This window comes from Chelon labrosus, assembly GCF_963514085.1.
Source record: "Chelon labrosus genome assembly, chromosome: 19".
Classification (NCBI taxonomy): Eukaryota; Metazoa; Chordata; class Actinopteri; order Mugiliformes; family Mugilidae; genus Chelon; species Chelon labrosus.
The window spans coordinates 8938083-8959883 of NC_140352.1; the positions used below are offsets into that span (position 1 = coordinate 8938083).

At 42.2% G+C, this 21801-nt stretch overlaps 1 protein-coding gene across 1 annotated transcript; it reads left to right on the forward strand.

The window, feature by feature from the left end:
• The first annotated feature begins 5401 nt into the window (after positions 1-5401).
• Positions 5402-21512, forward strand: LOC311503931 (glutamate dehydrogenase, mitochondrial). Its single transcript, XM_084566858.1, has 13 exons — positions 5402-6003; positions 9701-9781; positions 10140-10195; positions 10331-10394; positions 12622-12716; positions 14278-14457; positions 16511-16648; positions 16830-16967; positions 17079-17159; positions 17288-17411; positions 19554-19645; positions 19765-19827; positions 20515-21512. Exons 1-13 carry the CDS (start codon positions 5607-5609, stop codon positions 20632-20634), a joined length of 1629 nt encoding a protein of 542 aa, XP_084422984.1. The 5' UTR covers positions 5402-5606; the 3' UTR covers positions 20635-21512.
• Positions 21513-21801: the final 289 nt, after the last annotated feature.

A 21801-nucleotide genomic window follows, 5' to 3' on the forward strand; every position in this document is an offset into this window, starting at 1 on the left:
GCCCTGGAGAAAGGCCCCCCAACCCCTGAAACTGCTCCCTAGGCACCGGGCAGGTGTCTTCCCACAGCTTCACGTGTGTTGCGACTAGTGTGCAGAGAATTTCCCTTTTTGTGGGATCAAATAAGGGATACGGTATAATTTCATTTCATTTGGTGGTTAAATGTGCACATGTGAGATGCCGATTGTTTTCCAGATTGTAAGATTCTCACACAGCAGACATATTTAATCTGTTTTTTGTTTGTTTTTTGTAATGTGATGCACCATTGGAAGACGTTGTTTCAGTTGGCCAGCCTTATCAGTTCTATTCCTGGGACTCAGCACTTACATACTTTTGAATCACATGCTTTTATGTTTCTGTTTGTTTTGTCTGATTCCTGTCTGATCCTTGTTGCCAAAGTAGAAGGCACTTGTGCTCCTGTAAGAAGAGTAGCCCGCTGGAAAGACACTTGCGCCATCTAGTGTTTGACCGCAGCCATTGAAGCAAGAAGCTTCCTCCACATGCAACCTAAACAACGGCACTGAAAACCAACGTAAAACTAAATAAATAAAACATTTAGTAAAATCCCGCATGCATAAATGTGTGTGTGTTTGATTTTGTTTCAGCACTGTTTGGAAAAGAGTCGAACACCGCTCACATCCTGTCTTAGTTTTATGTTCCCACTCTTCTTTGATTTTTGTTTGTCAAATTGTGAAGCATCTCCTGTTCAGGTCCTGCCACAGATTTTCTGTTGGATTCAGATCTTGGGGTTGGCTACTTCATTCATTCATCTTTTGTAACCGCTCGACCTGTGAAGGGTCGCCGGGGGGCTGGAGCCTATCCCAGCTGTCATTAGGCGAGAGGTGGGGTACATCCTGGACAGGTCGCTGGTCTATCTCAGGGCTAACACAAAGAGACAGACAAACATTCACACTCACACCTACGGCCAATTTAGAATCACCAATTAACCTAATGAACATGTCTTTGGACAGTGGAGTACCCAGAGAGAACCCATGCAGACACAGGGAGAACATGCAAACTCCACACAGAAAGGTTCATTCGGCCTGGATTCAAACCCGGAGGGTCTGGCTACTTCCAAAACTCTTTATTATTGCGGAAGTATTCCCTTTTGTTGGTTCAGGTGCCCACTTTGAATCATGGTGAGGTGATAATTTTCTTTATTTTCGACTTTCTAAGCAGACGCCAGAAAGTTCTGTTCCTCCACCACCTTCACAAAAGTTCCAAGGATAAAGAAAGCCAACCGCAAACACATGATGCTGCGACCACCATGCTTCACTGAGGATATGGTGTCCATGTGCGTATGCTGTGTTGCTTTTACAAAGTTGGGCAAAAACCAGCTCAGTCTTGGTCTCATCAGACCCCTGACACATTTTTCCATGTGGTTCTGGGAGACCGGGAGTCAGGTTTGAATATGTAGAAACAGCAACAGCTCATGACTGATGTAGAACAGGGAGTCACATGTACAGAGCAAGAAAGGGCCACGACTCCTTTAATGTTGTTTTCTCTTTGTCTTCTCACCATGTTTTGAGCATACCGTCATGTGTTTCAGATTACACTTCAAGCCTTTGCAGTCTTCTTGCACGTATGCTCGACTCAAAATACCATATGCCATAGGGGCACGGTGAGGAGCTGTCAGCGCACTCATGTGTGTGTGTACAGTGTCAAAATGCGGGGGAGTGTTGGGGGGGTTTCTAAAATAAGGCTGAAGAATATTATATATATATAAATGGAGAGGGAGTCTATATAAAGCAGCTGATCATAGGCCCACAGGTCCTCAAGATATTTTACAATTAAGTGCATGATGCTGTTTATAGCATCATCTGTCCCTTTGACCTTATTCATAGGCAAACTCTAATGGGTCTAAGTTTCTGTCAACATCTGCCTCTGAGTTTATTCGTTGAGCTTTGAGCTCCACTGATCATTCATTGTAAAAAAAAAAAACAAAAAAAAAACAGCACATTCAACAAAATCCCTTTCAACATGTTATATTCATTTCCCCAATGGGCAGCATTTTCTAGTTGGCTGTGACCATGCTGGATTTCAAGGTGACCCTGGCAGTCGTTCAGGGGAATTGCGTCTTTGCAATGTTGCTTTGGAGGCCTGATCCACTTTCTGCAGCAGAGTCTAAGGTACAGACAGTGGAGATAAGCGGCGGAAGAGGCCGGTGGCGGGGTGGGCTGTGGGTTTAACTTCACAGACGCGAAACTTTTTCAACCTTCTCACACAGACGGTCAGGAAACGGTGTCTGTTACTTCAGATTCCACTGAACCCACCACGTGACCCTGCTGAGCGGACCCTTGTTTACTTCAACCCTCTATTCCCTCGTCTCACCCTCCTCTCCTCCCCCCCCGTCACACCCCTCTTGCCGGGTGGGTGTTGTCATGCCGTCAGCCAATTACAGGACGGCGCCGACCCCTTATAAACAAACCACGATAAATCAGTGTGTGTCAGTGCAGGGAGTGAAAACACAGAGAGAGGTGGAGATAGCAGAGTGACACGTTTAAAGAAGCAGAAAAACTTTACAGATGAAGGAAAGACAGAGAAGTACCTGCTTCTCATTTTTGTAATTTACATTCAGCTATTACTCATGTTTTATTAGTCACTAATCTCTTGAGCATTCACTAGAAAGAGGCATCTAAATAAAGAAAGAGTGAAAAAAGTTGAACGTCTGGTGCAGAAATCACAGCGCCGGGTAAAGAACATATTCATATATTCAAATACATCCAGAATTCAACAACGTATGGACAAAGATGATCAGTGCTGTACATATACACACCATATATACTCCACAGCTTCTCCACCTGGATGTTTGCTTGAAGAAGGTCGTGTAAGTTGAAATGTATCATTTTTGCAGCTTGAAATCGAAATTTGTGTCGAACATGTGTCCTTCCTGTAGCTTCAGTGGCACACACAGCTGCTGGTACAAACAGACATACGAATCCCCGTACAGTTTATCCTTTCTTTCCGTTTCTGTCCGTTCTGAGGAGCTAACGTCGTGCAGTTTCATCTGAGCTTGCTTTCCGGATATCAGCTTCAATAAACCGATAAAGCTATGTGGCTGTATACTGCAGAGACGGAACAATGAGGAGATAAGCTCTGGCACTGTTGCATTAGTAATAAGGACATATTGCCTTGATTCTGTGCCAGCTGCAATGGGTAACAAGGTTTCCATTGATTAGTTTGTCCAACTGACATCAGAGAGATGAGACAGGATGTTGAACACATTTAGATTAAGAGCATGTGCGATCAAACCTGCACAAAATGCTGTGTGCTTATACATATATACATTCTGCATGTTTTAAATCAGACATTATTCGCCTTATTTTTCCACATTGTGCAACATTTCTAAGACCGTCTGAGTGTATGAATGGATGTATGTACCTGACCTAATCTTATCTCATGTGCAGAGTCCATGGTTGTAAGCCCAGGTCAGGGCCCTAATCGGACGAGCTCAGCACTAAGATCCAGTCTTTCTGTGCCATGCAGAGTGGTAGATAATGTTCAAGTGTGGAATAACGTTAACATGTTGTATAAGAGCTACTTACTGCCTCCCTGTCTTAGAGTGGGTGGGATAAGCATTGCAGTAGGGGATGTAGCAGGCAAGAAAATGGTCATTGGTTAATGGTGGGACGTGTGCATGCTCATCCCCAGGAGTGTGTTCAAATGTGAAAATGACTCACTTGGCGGCTCCTTAGTGCAAGACACTTTACAGCTGATACAGGACGTACGGTGAAACAGACAAAGTATAATTTATAGACTGGCTAATCAGTAGGTTGAACTTGTTATACCTTGCTCTTATGCTGAGTCAAGAGGCCTCTGATGAAACCGATCTTGAGCAACATGTCATTCTGGAGCTCATTGCGAGACACCAGCCGTCCCTCACTTTCGCTTTCCTCGTGCCAGCTGTCCTCAAAATGCCCATTCACACACACCGTGAGCGCCCTGCTGCCCTAAATTACACCCCCTCAATAAAACACCTGTAACAACACACATGGGCTTGCGTGCGCTTCCATTCATGCCCATCTAAGCTGAACGTGCATGGGAGGTTAGGCAGTTTTCCTTCTACAATGACATTGATAGTGTTTATATTAAATTGTGGAAGAACTAACAAGTATTTATGAATTTCCAATGAAATTCCTGAATGTTTTTTTGGTTTACGGCATGACTAAACTACTTCATCGACGTCTCCAGCTTCATCTGTACTTTGTGGTCCAGTTCCTGTTAAAAACAAAAAACCATAGCATGCTAAATACCAGCCTGTTAGCATTGTCACTGTAGTCAAAGCATGTTGATGTTAGCGTTCACACAGAACCATAGAGTTGACTGAGTCATGCTTAATGAGGCCAATATCTTCATATCAAAGCTGTAATTAGTCGATTGTTTGTGCTACTAGTCCCAGACAGTTCATCGCCAGATCAGCCACCTCATTAAATATTGCTGACCATGAGTTAGGTTAATGGCTGATGTGGGCCTTTTTTTAATAACTCCCACCGGACTCGCCTTCTCTCTACCCCCATGGCTTTGTCACTCATCCAACAGATCAAGAAACTGCTGATGACAGCAGGCCTTGCAAAGATCCTTTGATCAAACCACAAAGTACAAAACGGTAATGCTGCAGAAGCTAATGAATGACCAGGGCTGGTGCACAACATGTAGCTGCAAGCTTATACTCCGAAAGATAATTAAATATTGACATATTAAGCACAGCATTTATTTTAAGGCCTTCTCGTTCACCTCTTTTCTTTATATTCATATAAAAGCGTCTCTGGAGTTTCACATTTACCAAACAGACATGAGAGACTGAACTGAACTTCTCATTTATCGTGCAAGAAAAGGAAGAGCACATTTTCACAAAGTGTTGAGCTGCTAATATAAAATGTGCAGTCACACAGACGGCACATTTCAGTGCGACATAATGAAGTGTTGGCCAAGAGTTGATAGTTTCTCTACAACATGTGCTAGCCACTATTTTTTGCCATTAATGTGTTTGTAGAAGCATTCAAGTATGTACAGAGCATACAAAGTAAGAGCAACAATATCTTTAAAAGTAAAAGTACTTATAATCCCTGGGTCTTAGTAACGGCTGGTCAAGGGGAAGCATATTTAAAAAAATAAATAAATAAATAAATAAAATAATAATAAAAACAAACATGGAACTAACGCTGTTCAATTAAAATAGTGGGCACATTTTTTTATTTTTATTTTTATTTTTTACAATTTATTAAATAAAAGTACACAAACATGTCTTAAAATTGACAATTTGCAAATAATATTTATTATTCGTGTTTGAATTAATTTGAATTAATAAAAAAAAAAAAAAAAAAAAAAAAAAAATAAATAAATTGAAATGAACTGCGCAAACTCGTGAGCGCGCGCCCCTGTCGGTCCTCCTCTTCCGCGGCCGTGCCCCCAACGGCTTTCCCTGGCTCGCGCTGCCTTTTAAAGCAAACGGACACGGCATGTCATTCCCCACTCGGCCAGAGGACGGGACACGGTGAGAAGCTGCTGTGTCGCTCATTCTATCCCCTCTCCTGTCGCCACCCCCCCATTGCCTTTGTTGTTTAGCTGCCTTTTATTAGTTCGTGTACACGGTTAGCTAGCGTCAGTCATGTACAGATATTTCGGGGAGCTGCTGTCTCGCTCCGCGGGCAGTGCCCTGGCCTCGGGCTGCGTGGACTCCGCTCTCCCGGTGTCCTCGTCCCTGATGCGGGTCCGTCGCTATGCCGACGCAGCCGATCAGCCCGACGACCCAAACTTCTTCAGAATGGTCGAGGGCTTCTTCGACCGCGGGGCCACCATCGTGGAGGACAAGCTGGTGGAGGATCTGAGGACCAGGGAGAGCCCCGAGCAGAAGAGGAACCGTGTGCGGGGCATCCTGCGCATCATCAAGCCGTGCAACCACGTCCTGAGCGTGTCTTTCCCCATCAAGAGGGATAACGGAGAGTGGGAGGTGGTGGAGGGATACCGCGCCCAACACAGCCAGCACAGGACACCGTGCAAAGGGGGTAAGGACTGAGTCAACCCTCCCCCCGCTGGCCCCCCTTTGACAGCTAGCTTTAGCCAGCTAGTTAGCATTAGTTAGCAGAAACGTTAGCTTGTTTATAAGGCACAAAACACAATACAGCTGCTGTCAACAGCTGCTACAGTTGTTGACTTTGCCCGCAGCTTCACCTATTATATCCTCAGCCAACCATGCAGCTAACTGCATTCAGGGAGGGGGGTTAAACAATTGCTGCATATTTGTGTTGTTTTTGTCACACAGGTCTGCGCAGTGCTCTCGTGGTACTTTTTGAGCAGTTTTACAGTGACCTTCCTGCTCACCTGTGGCTGTAGTTTGACTGTTAGCTTTCAGGCTAACAGACCACAGCAGCCTTCTTAGCTTGTGGTCTGATTCCAGTTTAAACCATGCATTTTAAAAGTTGTTATTCATGTGCAATTATTTTGACAACCATCAATCCAACTTCACATAATTAAAGTATTTTAAATGATAGAAAACTGTTTGGATTTGCTGGTTTATTTCTTGTAAACATCAATATGAGCTTATTCTAAATGTTTTGTGAGGTGTGCGATTTAGTGGTGAGGGCCGTCCTGAGGGCATCAGGTGTCATGTCATTGAGCACACACCAGTTCTTGGCATCTCCACATGTGCTGCACAAAACACATGGCTGATTATTGACTGCTCATACTCGTGCTACGCAGATGAGTTTCAAAAGCAAGGCAAATACCCAAAAGTGCGGCCCTTCTATTTGCCAGAAGATATATGCTCTTTGGTTCAAAGTTCAAGGTTCAAAGCGAAGGCATCGTGGCAGTGCATTCTGGGTAAATGAATAGCCGGGATATGATGTATGGGAAAACGGGAGGCATGAAGGTTGGGGAGGGGGTGGTTGTATTTCCAAGCCCTCCGATTTGTCAGCACTATGACAGGTGGGGGAGGGTTATTTGGAGAAGAGGCATTCTCAGTTGAAAAAAAACGTGCCGTCCGGTCAGCCGGCCAGTCGATAGCCGTGTTTCACTGACCTGGTAAACACTTCCTCTGCAGCTGCTTGATGCAGTGGACGCAGACGTGTTCTGAGGAGGTTTAATTTCTGCACAAGACTTGAGTTTTATGGCAAGGAGATAAAGTGTCCATTAAAAAATTCCTCCCTGAGCCACTTAAAAGCGATGGCGTTTTATGAAGCTGTAGGAGTAAAATCAATACTGTTAAAATGGTTTCGTTAAATTTATCCAGTGCCGACAGCCGTAGCTTATCTTAGCATAAATCAAAACCATCCTACAATAACTGTCCTTTGCAGTTCCCTTCTCTCTTGTCGCCTCATCCATATCAAAGGTGGATTCACGGCCAGTGGTTAAAATGGTAGAGCACGCAAGGTTTTCAAAATAGGTTGAAAAAAAAAATGTTAATAAATGTAAAATAATCTCTCAGGTGTCATTTTTAAAAAATGAAACCAATGCTAGCACTGATCCTGCAGTTCACTCAAGAGATATGTCAGATATTTAAGTGTCCTTGACGCAGAGCAATATGCAGTTGCCATACATCATAGTTGCCCAATGTTCAAGTATGTGTCCTTAATGCCCAGACAATATGGAAGGACAGCAGTGAGAACTGTTATCTTTCAGTGGGTTTAATCATTGATACAGTGCACAGACCCTCATTTGTGTTCAGATCAAACTGCAAAGTGCAAAGGGTGCATTTTTTTTTTTTTGTTCATCTGCCCCCTTTTGACAGCCTCAGACTGGACCACACTGCTTTTTACTGGACATGAAAACAGTAGATGTGGTACGTGCGTGGGTATGCACAGTCGTTCCCACGTCCATGGAAGGCCACTAGAAGCTAGTTTTGGTCGGCTTTCTTCTCCTTTCTGTGCAGAAGTGGGAAAACATCTGTGGGATGTTTCACATGGCACCCTGTGCAAAAAATTAAAAGTCCACTAAAATGAATGTTTAAGGCCATGTAGTGTAAGTTAGACTGCTTGAACCAAATACAAGTTTAAACTCTAAACACTGAGTTATTATAGCTAGACAATAACATCCTGCTCACACTATATATCATGTCAATCAGCTGTAATTGATATATATTGTGATTTATATTGAATTGTACTGTGTTGTGCCGTTGCATGTTTCTATTAATTTAACACGGCTTTAGACGGTTGGCCTGGCTGAACAACAGAAACTCTGCTGTGTTTTAATTTAATCCAGTTTAACGGCATCATAAACCACATTCTCCAAGATGATCATACAGTTGAACTGCCACTTTTCTTGTGCTGTTTCAACATGAGCCGAACATTATAGCAGTCGTTGAAGGGGCGATTTAGTGCAGGTATATTAGCATGCGTTCGTTTTCAATAGTGCATCTAATAAACCGGCAAGTGAGCGTATAGTTGACACTAACAACAACATAGCTAATTGATAGCATAATTAAAATACCACACTTTAAAAAGTCTGTATCTGCAGACTAAGTGAAAAATTTGAAATGCTGTGACACTTTAAACCTCTCCGGTTGCTTTGAACCTTTATATGTTAGGCCTCAAGGCCCGACTTTAGTAACTGAACTACTCTGGGTGCTGCGGAAAATCACTTTTTTCTTTTTATTTCCAAGAAATCTGCGGCCTATTTGAGAGGAATGTGTTTACAGATCTGTTTTGGTTCTTGTTGCTGTGCTGGGCTGCTGACTGGGAGGATGAATGAATGAATGAATGGATGTTAGGATGGGGGATGGTAAGGCAAGCGGGCCTTTTTTATTTTCCTTTAATTTGATCAGTGAGCTCAACTGTGGTGTGCAGCAGCTCAGCTGATCTTCAGCTGAATGGAGACGAAGAAAAGGGGGAGCGCCACAGCAGCACGATGAAAGACGGCACTTTGTTTTTCTTCTTTCTTCTGAGCCCGTCATGTAATTTGAGAGGCTAGAAAGCTCTGGCTGTGACTCACACAAATAGTGGGCACAAAATGATGCCGTCAAATGGCACTTAAAGGCGAGGAGGAGGGCTTTTACTTGTGCTTTGTGGGTTTTTTTTCTTGCATTTGAAGGCCCATAAACGGTCAAATCAGTGCGCAGAATCCTCTTTGTGCCCTTGGGTTTCTCTTTGCAGGCTAACTGTGGATGTGCTATTTTTGTCATTGCTCTGTTACACTCACGTGCGCACCGTGCCAATGGTATGGAGTACGTAGTGTGGCATATGCAGCTCGCCCTGCTCGTTCTCGTATAACGTTGCACATGTTACTGTGGCAATGGTTGTAAACGCTAGACAGCAGGAAATTATTATTACTGCGGCTTGGAGGGTTGGGGTCAGAATAGATGGCTGGGATTGGTTCATTTGAAATCCACCCACCCATCCGCCGTTACCTTGACTGCCAGACGCAAATATTGATCTCTGACCTGTTCATATGGTCTTGTGTAATTGCGAAGAAGAGCGTGCTGTTTATTATGGGCCCTGTCACGTTTTTCCATAGCAGTCAGTCTCTGATAATCATTTCCCTTTTCTGTAAATGTAATAGAGTACAAATGTAATTTCCTCGTGTTACTGTATGAGCATATATTCAACTGTCAGTTCATAAGGCATCTCAACTCCTAAACTAGATAATAAAAATGTCAAACTAGTGGACAGAATTCTTTGTGTCTTAACATACAGTAAAATGTTTTGACCTTCTGTGTGGTGGCTGCGTTATAAACAGCTGACGGTCTGCGTTTCTCTCTCTCTCTCTCAGGTATCCGTTACAGTACGGAAGTGTCTGTGGATGAGGTGAAAGCCCTGGCCTCTCTGATGACCTACAAGTGTGCTGTCGTTGGTGAGTAGTAAAGTTTTGGGTTCCTCCTTTTTATGACCCTCTTATGCGTATGCCAATAATATTATGACCGCTGACGAGTGAAGTGAATGACGCTGATTAACTGCTTATCGTGGCACCTGAGCCATTTATTTGGCAGCAAGTTAACAGGAGAAATGGGGAAAGTAGAAGGATTTGAGCAACTTAAACAAAAGCAACATTTTGATGGCTTGACAACCTCCAAAACTGCTGTATATTTTGGACTTTTGCTCTGATAACAAATGAAGAATTTGAATCTACATGTGCATCTTAGTGTCATGTGTGTTTGCACAAAAACGTCTGTATGTTCCAGTGGTTCTTAAGCTCTGTTATTATCCTCCAGATGTGCCATTTGGGGGAGCCAAAGCCGGAGTGAAGATCAACCCCAGGAATTACTCTGTAAGCTTTCTAATGTCAATCCCTCTCTCTCAAACACTGGCATACAACTACAAAGATATGCAGACATGTTTTAAATGTGAGGTTTGCTGAAAGTAGTGATACCAGGCTGTCACTAAAATCTACTCTTTGTTGCAGGATAATGAGCTGGAGAAGATTACCAGGAGATTCACCATTGAGCTGGCCAAGAAGGGCTTCATTGGTGAGTGTCAGCCAGATCTAGTACAGTCGACGGCAACCCTTTTGTTCCCTGCTTGGTATTTATCTGCCCCACAAAATTTCTCCTATCGAGTTACAGTGACTCTTAGTGTGGTGAGAGGCGAATGTTTGCATTCTTTGAACATGATCCAGCTCTGTTTATTCAGGAGGGGTAGCTCAGGGTGTGTCTTTGTCAGCCGAAGATGGAGACGACAAATAGTGGTGGGGAAAAATGACAAATGGAAATGTGTATATACAATACAGTGATGGAAAAAGTAGCAAAGCATTTGTGACAAGAAAAAGAAACACAAGTCAGGTGCTCTTTATCAAACATTAAACTGAATTATAAATATGTTAATGCTGGTTATTCTGAAATTATATTGCTAAAGCTGCTAAATGAGCTTTGGAAGCCTGTCAGTGGTGAAGTCTGACAAGATGAAGCTAATGGGGGAAGTGCAAACATGAAATTCATAAAATATTCAGCTTTAAAGGAACAGTATGTAAGATTGTGGCCAAAACTGGTACTGCAATCACTTTCTAAATACTGTAGAACGGTGTATCCCCTCCAACCTCCCCCCTGACTCGAGGTTGCCAGGTTACCGAGGTAACGTTAGGCTACTCAATACGTCTCAATTACGTTTCACATCGCCATAATCGACGTGCTAATGTTGTTTTCCTCGGCGTTTCAGCATAATGACAGAGAAACGGGCTCATAACGCATCGCATTTACATTATGTACAAGTAAGTTAGCCAGGAGAAAATTAGCAACGTTGGCGTCTGTCTTCAAATTCTTCTCCGTTTTCAGCCGTCTCCATCTTTCAAAGGCATCTCCTTTACAAATCCTTGTTTTATTTCGGACTTTGTCACGACGTAGTTCGGATTTATAACGAGGTCTTTTAGGTTTCGTAACGTTATACATGTTTTATCCGACACGTTCGTAGCTGCAGCTGCGGTAACTAGAGCAGAGCTGGCAACCCGGATGACGAAACTCTACTGACTTCGTGATTGGTCGATAGCTGGAGGGTGGCGCCTCAGAGCAAAACACAAAATGACAACATCAACATCAGTTGAGGGCTGCAACTCTCACTTTTAAATGACAATATCCTGGCCGGACCACTGTTGTCAGTGATATAAGTATTTGAAATGAACATGATTTCTTCATGTCTAGTGACATATCAGGGCCATTTTATGATTAATTGAAATACATTTCTTACATACTGTTCCTTTAACTGCAAAATAAAAAAAGCTTTAACAGCAGGGACAAAAAAGTTTGGTCTCTAGGTCTGTATAGCTAATTTTGGAGTTTGAATTCTTGTAATTAATCACCCATATATTATAAGGGCGTGGTTGCCTTGAGTTGGGTTGAGTCTTGAATTGGCCGGGAGTCTTAACTGCTGAGATGGTGGCGGCCATCTTGATATACAATAAATGTTCATAACTTAAGGAACCTAAAGGGCTTAATTTCTTTTACTCTGTATTAATAATCAGTTATTGTCCACAAAGTGCAAATGCAAGTGTGAAAAGATTAACGACTGCTTCTTAGTTCTAGTGAAGTGAAAGAACAAATCAGCAGAAACATTTGCATACTGTTATACTTTGTTCACTTTCCCACCGCTGATTTTATATACATGCACATGTGTTTTATATACATGCACATGTTTTACTGGCCGTGTGGTCTTTTAGTGGTAGTTGGCTGACAAAGACAAGACATAGTGCTATACTATAATGTTTAGTTCTTTGGGGGGGGGGCATGTATATTCAGTGCTGGGTCACATATAAACACATTTACTGGTTGAGCAGGTTAACAGCCTCCATATAGCCACAGCTTCATCGCCCTTACCAGGAAGCATGTAAATGTTAGTAGTGTGTTCACTTCACACAGAACAGAGAGGCACTGTAATTTGCTAGCGGTCAGGAATATCTGCGTCATTTGGTGAGGTTTTATACTAGGGCCTACTTTACTCCCTAGAGGTAACTCATGTCTCTGGCCTGTATTGTCTCTCTCAACCTGTCTGCTTTTGTTTTGGGATGAGAGGCTCTCAAGGGTACACGTATTTGTGTCACACAACCTTGTGTGTGTGCTCGTATTTCCTCTCCCATTCAAGTATATGCTTTTAACAAATAGACTGTAACGTGCAAAGTTTCTGCTTTTGAGCTCAGACTCTCACTGGCACACTTTCCTGAAACTCTCCCACTACTCCCCCCCCCCCCTTCCTCCCTCCGTTCACCAGGACCTGGCATCGACGTCCCTGCCCCAGACATGAGCACCGGAGAGAGGGAAATGTCCTGGATCGCGGACACATATGCCAACACCATTGCGCACACTGTGAGTTCTCTTGACTTATACAATAAAGACATATCGCAACCAATCTGTCTGACTTGGTTGCATATGAGGATTCGGTGCAAATTTTAAAATAGCCAGAAAAAACAAGGAGTGAGTCACATGTAAACTATGAGCAGTGGTTTCCTGCCTCTCCCTTCCCACTCCACCATGGAAACATTCCTCCTCTCTTAAATGCAGCTTTTCAGACTGAGGCCCTTGTGTGTGTTTGGGTTATCAGTTAATCATGCTCCTATCAAGGCCTGTCAAACATGGCTTATTTGACCAAACATGGAAAATATTTATAATATGTGTGCTTTGCTTTGCTTTGCACATGCGAGAGAGAGAGAGAGAGAGAAAAGCGAGCTGCAGAAGAGACTAGACTTGAGTTGGGAGATCACCGTCCTGATGAGGGCGGATAAGTAAAGATTTAGTAGATTTTAAGCATTTCTAATATTTCCTTCTGAAAGGCAACTTAACTGTGTGTTCCTTTATGAATATATTTGGCAACATCTATCTCACAATTGAATTATATGGCTATATATATATATGCCTGTTTATGTAGAACGAGATTCAGTGGAAAAAGAGCAACGTTTCAACGTGTGCTTGTAAATTTGCTGTTGGTTTGTTTAAAGTTGGGCTTGTTAACCGTTCAGACGCCAAGAAAGACTGTAGTTGTACACACGTCACATTCATATATGGTGTGTGTGATGTCGTCCATGTGGAATCCATTTACCTCTGTCAATAAAAACATACGAATACTTCAAAAGTTAATGACTTTTAATGTTGTTATCCAGTCTTGTTCTCGATCCCCTCTCGTCTCTAGCCTCCCCTCACCTTTTCCAGTCATGTGCCCTTTGTTCCACATAGCCCTGACCGAGGTTTGGAGTGGGTGACACATGCCTGCTCTGGGTATCTGAAGGCAGTGCATGTATGTCCAGTCAGCTGCCATAACATTTTACCGCATGTGTCAAGCAGCCAGGCCCACGACCAAAGGGAAGCTGTGCTCCACTGATGGCTGCTAGATGCTGGTTCCCAAAGTAAATGGCCAGACACGGTCTCATTGATAAGTTGGAGATGTGCAGCCTTGTTCCTGCAGCTCTTCCTCTATCAGCTCACTGTGACTACTCCGTCTTGTTCCGTCACTCCCTGAAATATTTGAAACCAATCTGCTGCCAAAAACGACTTTAGTCTTGTTTTGTAGATGCATTTCTGATCAATACCGATAGTGCTTTGCGTAATGATGAACACATTGCATCTCCAATGACCGCTTCAAAATAAAAGTCAGTTTGTGTTACATGCTCCCATTAGATGCTTTTAATGTGTAGCTTTAACATTAGGAAATGTTCACTTTGCACCAGCAGCAGTCTTGTATTGCAGTACTTCCATCAGTGTGCAATTGGCTCAGTCATCAGTCAGATGTTCTGTTACCTAATTTGGAGATACACAGTCGGTTAACATTATTTATTTATTTTCCCGGTTTCATTTTATATTGCTTCTAATTGGTATTTTGGAAGATGATGGTCTACCGTCTACGCGGTCTGATCTTTCTTTTATGTGTTTCCAGGACATCAACGCCCATGCATGTGTGACAGGAAAGCCCATCAGCCAGGGAGGAATCCACGGACGTATCTCAGCCACCGGCCGCGGAGTTTTCCACGGCATTGAGAACTTCATTAACGAGGCATCGTACATGAGCATGTTGGGCTTTACTCCTGGCTTCCAGGACAAAACCTTTGTCATCCAGGTACAAAGACACGCACACACTCATAGTGTGATCATACATTTCACTGGAGGAGATGCTAAATGTCTTGTAATTCATTTGCTCACTGATACAAGCGGGATTTAAGGTTTCATTAACACTCCATGAGGGTTTTAGAGTTGCGCCTCAATCAGGGCCACGCCATCTGTTTTACTAAAGTCCTGATCTCATCATACCATGCACCCAGCAGTGAGCTGAGGTTTCCTCTTTGTGCACGTAAAATGATGACTCAGTTGAAGAAGTGCCTACCAGTTAGCAGAGAAACTAGAGTCTCTGTTAGTCTGCTAGTCTAATTCCTACAGCTTTGTGAGACAGAGTTTTGTGTATAAATCGTCGGTTATGCTAGCTCATTGCTATTGTTTTTGTGTTGGCATGTCTTTGGGGGAAAGCATAATGACAAAAATAGAATATTAAACATTAGAATCCAGAAAACACCGTTGTCCTCTGTGCGGATACACTGATTTAAACTGTTATCCTGTGAAAAGAGAAGTGCATCTGTGGAGGGGCGACAAAAAAAGTCAAAGCGCAGCACTCTCATCAGGAGTTTCACTTCCATTTGTCACATGGCAGCTCCTCACGTGTTATGGACACACACTCCGTCTTCCTAGAATGTTTTCCATACATACCTCGTTCCATACATACCTCGCTTCTTCATCACATTCTTGTTTAACAGCCCCTCCAGCCTATAACACAGCTCTGTTGGTAGCTGCAAGCTCTGTAACATAGAGCCATTCATCTGCTACAGGGTTTCCTTTCGTTCTGTACTCGTTTCCTTACAGGATGTTTATCACGTCCTCAAAAATCTTTTTTTGCGTAGAGGCACATTTCGTTTTTTTCAGCAACAATAAAGGAGGATGGTGTGGGGTATAGTGAGGGAGGGACGTCACCGAAGAGGTGAAGGAGCGGTGACGGCAGCTGAATCGTGTCGTGGATGTTCAAAATGCTAATCCCTGTGTGTGTGTTTGAGGATTACGTCGTGCTGAGATTAGATTTTTCTTAGAGAATTATTAGTGAGAAAGGAGAGAGGGCAGATCTCTAGTGTGGTATTAGGAACAAAACAAGGTCAGTTTATTTATTTATTTTTGTAGTGTAGTTGTCTCTTCTTCTTCCTCCCCTTATCCCACAGTTCTGTGGGATAAGGGGAGGAACACTGAGGTAGGGTATTAAATGACTGTTGAAAATACGAAAATATGTTGCATCTTTGATTAGGTTTTAGATTATTGATTAACGTTGCGGACTGGCGACCTGTCCAGGGTGTACCTCTGCCTTTCACTCGATGACAGCTGGGATAGGCTCCAGCAGACCCACGTGACCCTTAACAGGACTAAGCGAGTATAGAAGATGAATGAATGAATGACGTTGCATAGTGGTGATTGCTTTACGGCACAATGTCAGTCAGGGATTAACAGAAGCTTGGCATCAGTGCACTGGCATTTCTTGTTTTTACATGTATTTCACTCATGTACTGAACTTTCATGGCTTTTTTAAGGTCCTGTTTATGCAGAAAGGTGGCAATTCAACTGTATGTTCATTTTGCAGGATAGTTTGTTGTGCTGTTAAACTGATTTGAAGTTTTTTTTTTTTTAGATGTGCCAATGCATTGGCCCATATTCTAGTTTTATTTATTGTTGCCCATTGACTAAAATGTAGTTGTCACAGTAATAAACACACGTGTCAATGCAACACAATAAAATTTAGAGCAAAGAGAATAAATGTCAAATCTAGTAAAATAAAATATAGTTTAAGCAAAAACTTTACAGAATTAGAAAATGAACACACATACAAGAAACAGAGATGGAAGAATATATATTATATACATGGTAAGATGCAATATTGTGCATTAGCATGAATAACATATATTATATATATTGCAAAAAGGTGAGTTGTTGTAAAGTAGTAGCACCTTGATAATGTTAACGTAAACTGGCCACATGATGGCACCAGGGGATGTGATTGCATGAAGCTGAACACACTGTACTTCTTGGTTGGGTTAGTTGTTGGACTGTGGTAGTTCTAATCTTGCTGTGACTTTTCTCAGGGCTTTGGTAATGTGGGTCTCCACTCCATGAGGTACCTGCACAGGTTCGGGGCCAAGTGTGTGGGCATCGGTGAGATTGATGGAGCCATCTACAATCCAGAGGGCATTGACCCCAAACAGCTGGAGGACTACAAACTGGTACCAGCACATCTGTCCACTCCTGTCTCTTTTCTCTTTCTTTATTTAAAGTTTTCTTCTTTTCTTGTTGTTCCTCTGTGTTCCCTTTTCATCTGTTTTTCTTTTTACTGTCCAGATTCAGGCTCATGTCACTCACTAATTTTCAGTGAATACAGATGCTTTTTCTTTGCACTTTCTGCAGCAACACGGCACCATTGTGGGCTTCCCTGGAGCAAAGCCCTATGAAGGGAACATTTTGGAAGCAGACTGCCACATCCTGATCCCTGCGGCCGGAGAAAAGCAGCTCACACGTCACAACGCCCCCAGGATCAAGGCCAAGGTACCACATACTTTGACTCGCAAAAAGTGCTGTGATTTAGGTTGTCTTTTGGATTCAAGGCAGCTGGCTTGCAGTCGTGAAGTGTCTTTTTATTTCTTTCATTTTCTCCAGATCATTGCAGAAGGTGCCAACGGTCCCACCACTCCAGATGCTGACAAGGTCTTCCTGGAGAACAACGTCATGGTTATTCCTGTAAGCACACACACGGCTACAGCGTTCCTTTTCACTATTAGGATGGATCCACGTTTTGCATTCAGATATGAACCGGAAGACCGTTACAGACAGGCCGATGTCTGAGGATGTCATGTTTCATCTTGCAGGACATGTACCTGAATGCTGGTGGTGTGACGGTATCTTATTTCGAGTGGCTGAAGAATCTCAACCACGTCAGTTATGGAAGACTGACCTTCAAATACGAGAGAGACTCAAACTACCACCTGCTCAGTGAGTACAAGACTGCTCTGTGATTCCCCAAAAACCTACAGACAAACCAGAAACACCTGAAGTAGATTTTTGAAAGTGTAAAGAATGTGACAAATATATTTTCAAACCACAACCAGACATTACATCGTGTCTCTCTGTGTTAGCCCCGTGATCGTCTGTCCAGGGTGTACCCCACCTCTCACCCAGTGACAGCTGACCAGACATGAACCAGACATTAGACATTTTTACAACCCAGGTTATCCATCAAAAAAAAAAAAAAAAATAATAATAATATACCCTTTATATTGATCCATAAAGGTTTTACTGTGTTGGTCTTATTTCTTCAATTCTCCTTGCAGCCTCTTCCATATTCTCCTGTGTGGAATGTATCACACACTCCCCAGTACAAGTCATATCTATGGTGAACTCTGGGGTGGTGTATCTGTATGCATTGTGCCCTATTTCTTCCTCCTTCACATTGAGGCTTTCCACAATTGCTCTCCTCCATGCGTCTGTATTTTCTGTATAAAACATTAACGCATCATCTCTCCCTTGTCTTTCAGTTACATAGAGAGATTCTGGATTCTCCCTCATTTGCACGCTTCTCTGTTGTTTTCTTTGATTTTGTGATGCATTTTGTGTGTACACAAAACGTCTGAGCTCCTACAAGGAAACGAAAGAAACATATAAATTGGCATCTTACATTTCAGTGATAAAAACATATAGGGTTAGTTTTTTGAAGCCTTTGTTCACATCTAAATGTGATGTTATCATCCTCACACACATCCAAACTATTAAACCAGCACACCAGGCTGGAGTGGCAGTTTGTGAATCATTTTCATAAACGTTTCCATGACTGATGTACTAAGGTTAGTTATGAAAATGAAACATGCTTGTATCACAATATGGGAATGGTTTCACATCTGAAACCTTCAATAATATGCAGTTAATCATTTAACCAAAAATAACTCGATGGAAATCCAACCTTGTGAAGAAACAAAAGAACAGTTTATGAATAAATACAGGCATGTGATATTTTATCAAAGAAAGTCAGTTGTAGCTTCTGCATTGACAGTGATTGTTGTGTAGTAGATGGTGTAATTAGTCTTAAAGGAGGTAAAATTATATAAATTTATGTTGAACTGATCATTAACAAAAGCCTATAGACCAGTGGTGTCAAACTAATTTTAGTTCAGGGGCCACATACAGCCCAGTTTGATGTTAAGGGGGCCGGACCAATAACATGATGGCGTATTTACCTATAAATAACGACAACTCCAAATGATTCCTTCTTTGTTTTAGTGCAAAGAAGTACATTATGACTGTCCATTTCTTAAGAAAAAGAAATGCAATTTCAGTTTAGTCCTGGGTCTCAGTTGTTATGTCCACAAATATGTATGAATCCTTGGTAGCAGTTACTTTTATTGGAAAAATTGCAGTTAATGTCTTCAATTTTTGTGTAATTTTTGCACTTCACAAATTCATCCCGCGGGCCAGATTACACCCTCTGGCGGGCCAGTTTTGGCCCCAGGGCCGTATGTTTGACACGTGTGCTATGGGCTCTTCACTCCCAGGATGCCAGTCCAGGATCTGACTCCCTTAATGAGCTACTTTCTGCATAACACATTACAATATGCCCTTTCTTAGATAAATGTTCTCACTACTTACTGCATCAGCTGGTGCTGTACGTTCCTTTGATGGTCCAGTTGACGCCATTTCAAGGTGTATGGTCCCACAGCTGCTTCCTGAAGGAATAAAACAAACCTCAGCTCAGAACTCACACCAGACATCTTTCAAACCCTGTTTTATGTCCCAGATAACGCTGTTTGTCAAGTACAAAAAGTTCAGTCAATGAGAATTTGTAGGAAAGTTAAATAGATGTATTCTTACTCAGTTTAGAAGTTCAGGCAGTGTTGGTGATGATGCTCAGTAAGGAGTTCTGTCCAAGAGTATTGACAGCATCTCTCTCTTTTCATTTCTACTATTTGTCTTGTTCTCACACAGCCAATCATAGAGTGGCAGAATAATTATCTACCATGTATAATAAAAGAAATAATTGGTGCCAAGTTGTAAAACCAGTTTAACTAATCGAGCTATCACATGAGTTATCTCTGGAATTCATAGCTGACCATTTTTCTCCTTTTCCATTGTTATCTTGTCCAGTGTCTGTACAGGAAAGTTTAGAGAGGAAGTTTGGCAAGCAGGGAGGACCCATCCCCATCGTACCTACTGCTGACTTCCAGGCCAGAGTTGCTGTGAGTAACAATCACAGATGAAACCTCTTGGGTCCTGGAGGCTTAACCAAATTACAACCACAGTCAGAAGTGTTCCTCTGAGTTCTGCTGTGTGGTTAAGATACCATCTTCATTTGCAGGGTGCCTCTGAGAAGGACATCGTTCACTCTGGTTTGGCCTACACCATGGAGAGATCTGCCCGGGTAAGTGATCACACGGGACTGTTTTAGTGAACAGGTACCATAGTAAACATATGTCAGATAAATCTTTAAGATTACCAGCGCTTCAGAGAAGAGACGAGACAGACTCCAGACGAGGACACAATGATATTAGCCTAGCCAATAACACAGTGTCTATCTGTCAGTGACATCTATATTTATACTCCTGTGCACGTGAGTCATAAGTGGGTGTAGATGTCTCTGTGGTTAAGTGAATATCGTCATATATGTTTGAGAATCAGAGAACATGTTAACTTTTCCATCAACATACAACATACACTTTGAAAAGTTGGAAAAATGTGTTCCTGTCATGGCCAACAGACTGGACTTGGAAAAAGGGTCAAACAATGTGAATTTATGTGCCTAAACTTAAAAGGACCAACCTTTTTTCTCAGAGACACCTTTGTCTTGGTAAGCCTTGGTTCTGTTTCTGACGCAACTATGGAAAAGTCATTAAATTTAATTCTTTGTGATATTAAAAAGGAATTTAAATCACTTTGAATAAATGTATAAACGTGTTTTCATTAAGTCGTCTCTATCTCTGGTCTGGTTGACATGAAGTCTCCTCACCAGACACATATACAGTTAATAACAAAGCCCTGAATATTTCAAAAACTAACTTTGTAATCTTCTCTTTTTCTATTTATGTATTTATTTATTATTTATTTTTAGCAAATCATGCGCACTGCAAGCAAGTACAACCTGGGCCTGGACCTGCGGACAGCTGCCTATGTCAACGCCATTGAGAAAGTCTTCAAAGTCTACAATGAGGCGGGGCTCACCTTCACATAAACAGCCAATCAGAGCCGAGCTGCTACCCCTGCCTCCTGCTATTGATCCCCCCTCTCCTGCCTTCTTCCACCTCCTAGAAAAGCCTTTGGAACATATCACTGTTTACTCCGCTCTTTCACACATACACAGCGACACTTTGGCTAGCCTGGTATTTATCCTGTGATCTTTGTGCCACCATTATCTCTCTGCAACTCTGTTTAGATATCGCCATGTTCTTGTTTATTCCCGAGGTTGCACTGACCATAAAACGGGACATCCCAAGAGAGAAAGAAAGGCTCTGCCCTTCCCTCAGCCGTCAATGTCTATATTGTTATATGGCAGCCATGTTCACAGCGCCCTATTTGTGATCGCTGAATGCATGTGTGACTCTCTAGTTTTGGTTGTTTCAGATGACAGCACTACAGTTGCCTTATTTCAGAAAGAGGTCTGCTCTCAAAGGGAGATGGCCGTTTCAGTCTAATGTTAAAGAAAAGGGATTTAGATTTAACTTCTTGTGAGTATTGAGAATAGTCATTTTATTGCACACGTTTGTCTTCTCACTCTTAAGGTGTGAAGGTTGGTTAGGATTCAGTAGATGCTCTCCTGCTCCTCGTCCCCTTCATTTTTCCTCTATTACTGCTGGCTTCATCTTAAACGCAGCTTCTCCCCGACTCCTCCGCTGGCCAAGAAAGAGGAGCAGGGATGGGGCGAGGTGTCACTGTGATCGCCCAGTCCCTGGTTGAATTACTTCCCTCAGTTTTAACCGTCCAGTTCCTCAGCATCGAAATTATTAGGAGGACATTACTTTCTATTTTTATTTTATTCATGTTTTTTTTTTTTTTTTTTTGGAAACCAATAAAATGTTCAGAAAGAGACACTAAAACGTGCCAATGTGTTTGTTTCATGATCTGCTGCATCATGCAGTCAAGAAGTAGTTTGATCCACATCATTATCATTATATATATGATAATGTATATATATCATTTTATTTATTTATTTATTTTTATTTATATATATATATATATACATACAGTATATCTCACACACACACTGCCTGGGCAAAAAAAAAAAAAGTTGCCACCTTTACTGCAGCAACCCCAGATCATAGCACTGCTCCTACAGGCTTGTACAGTAGACACTGCACTGTTAAGAATTTTCCTGTAAATTAACAGTAAAGAACTGGCAGCA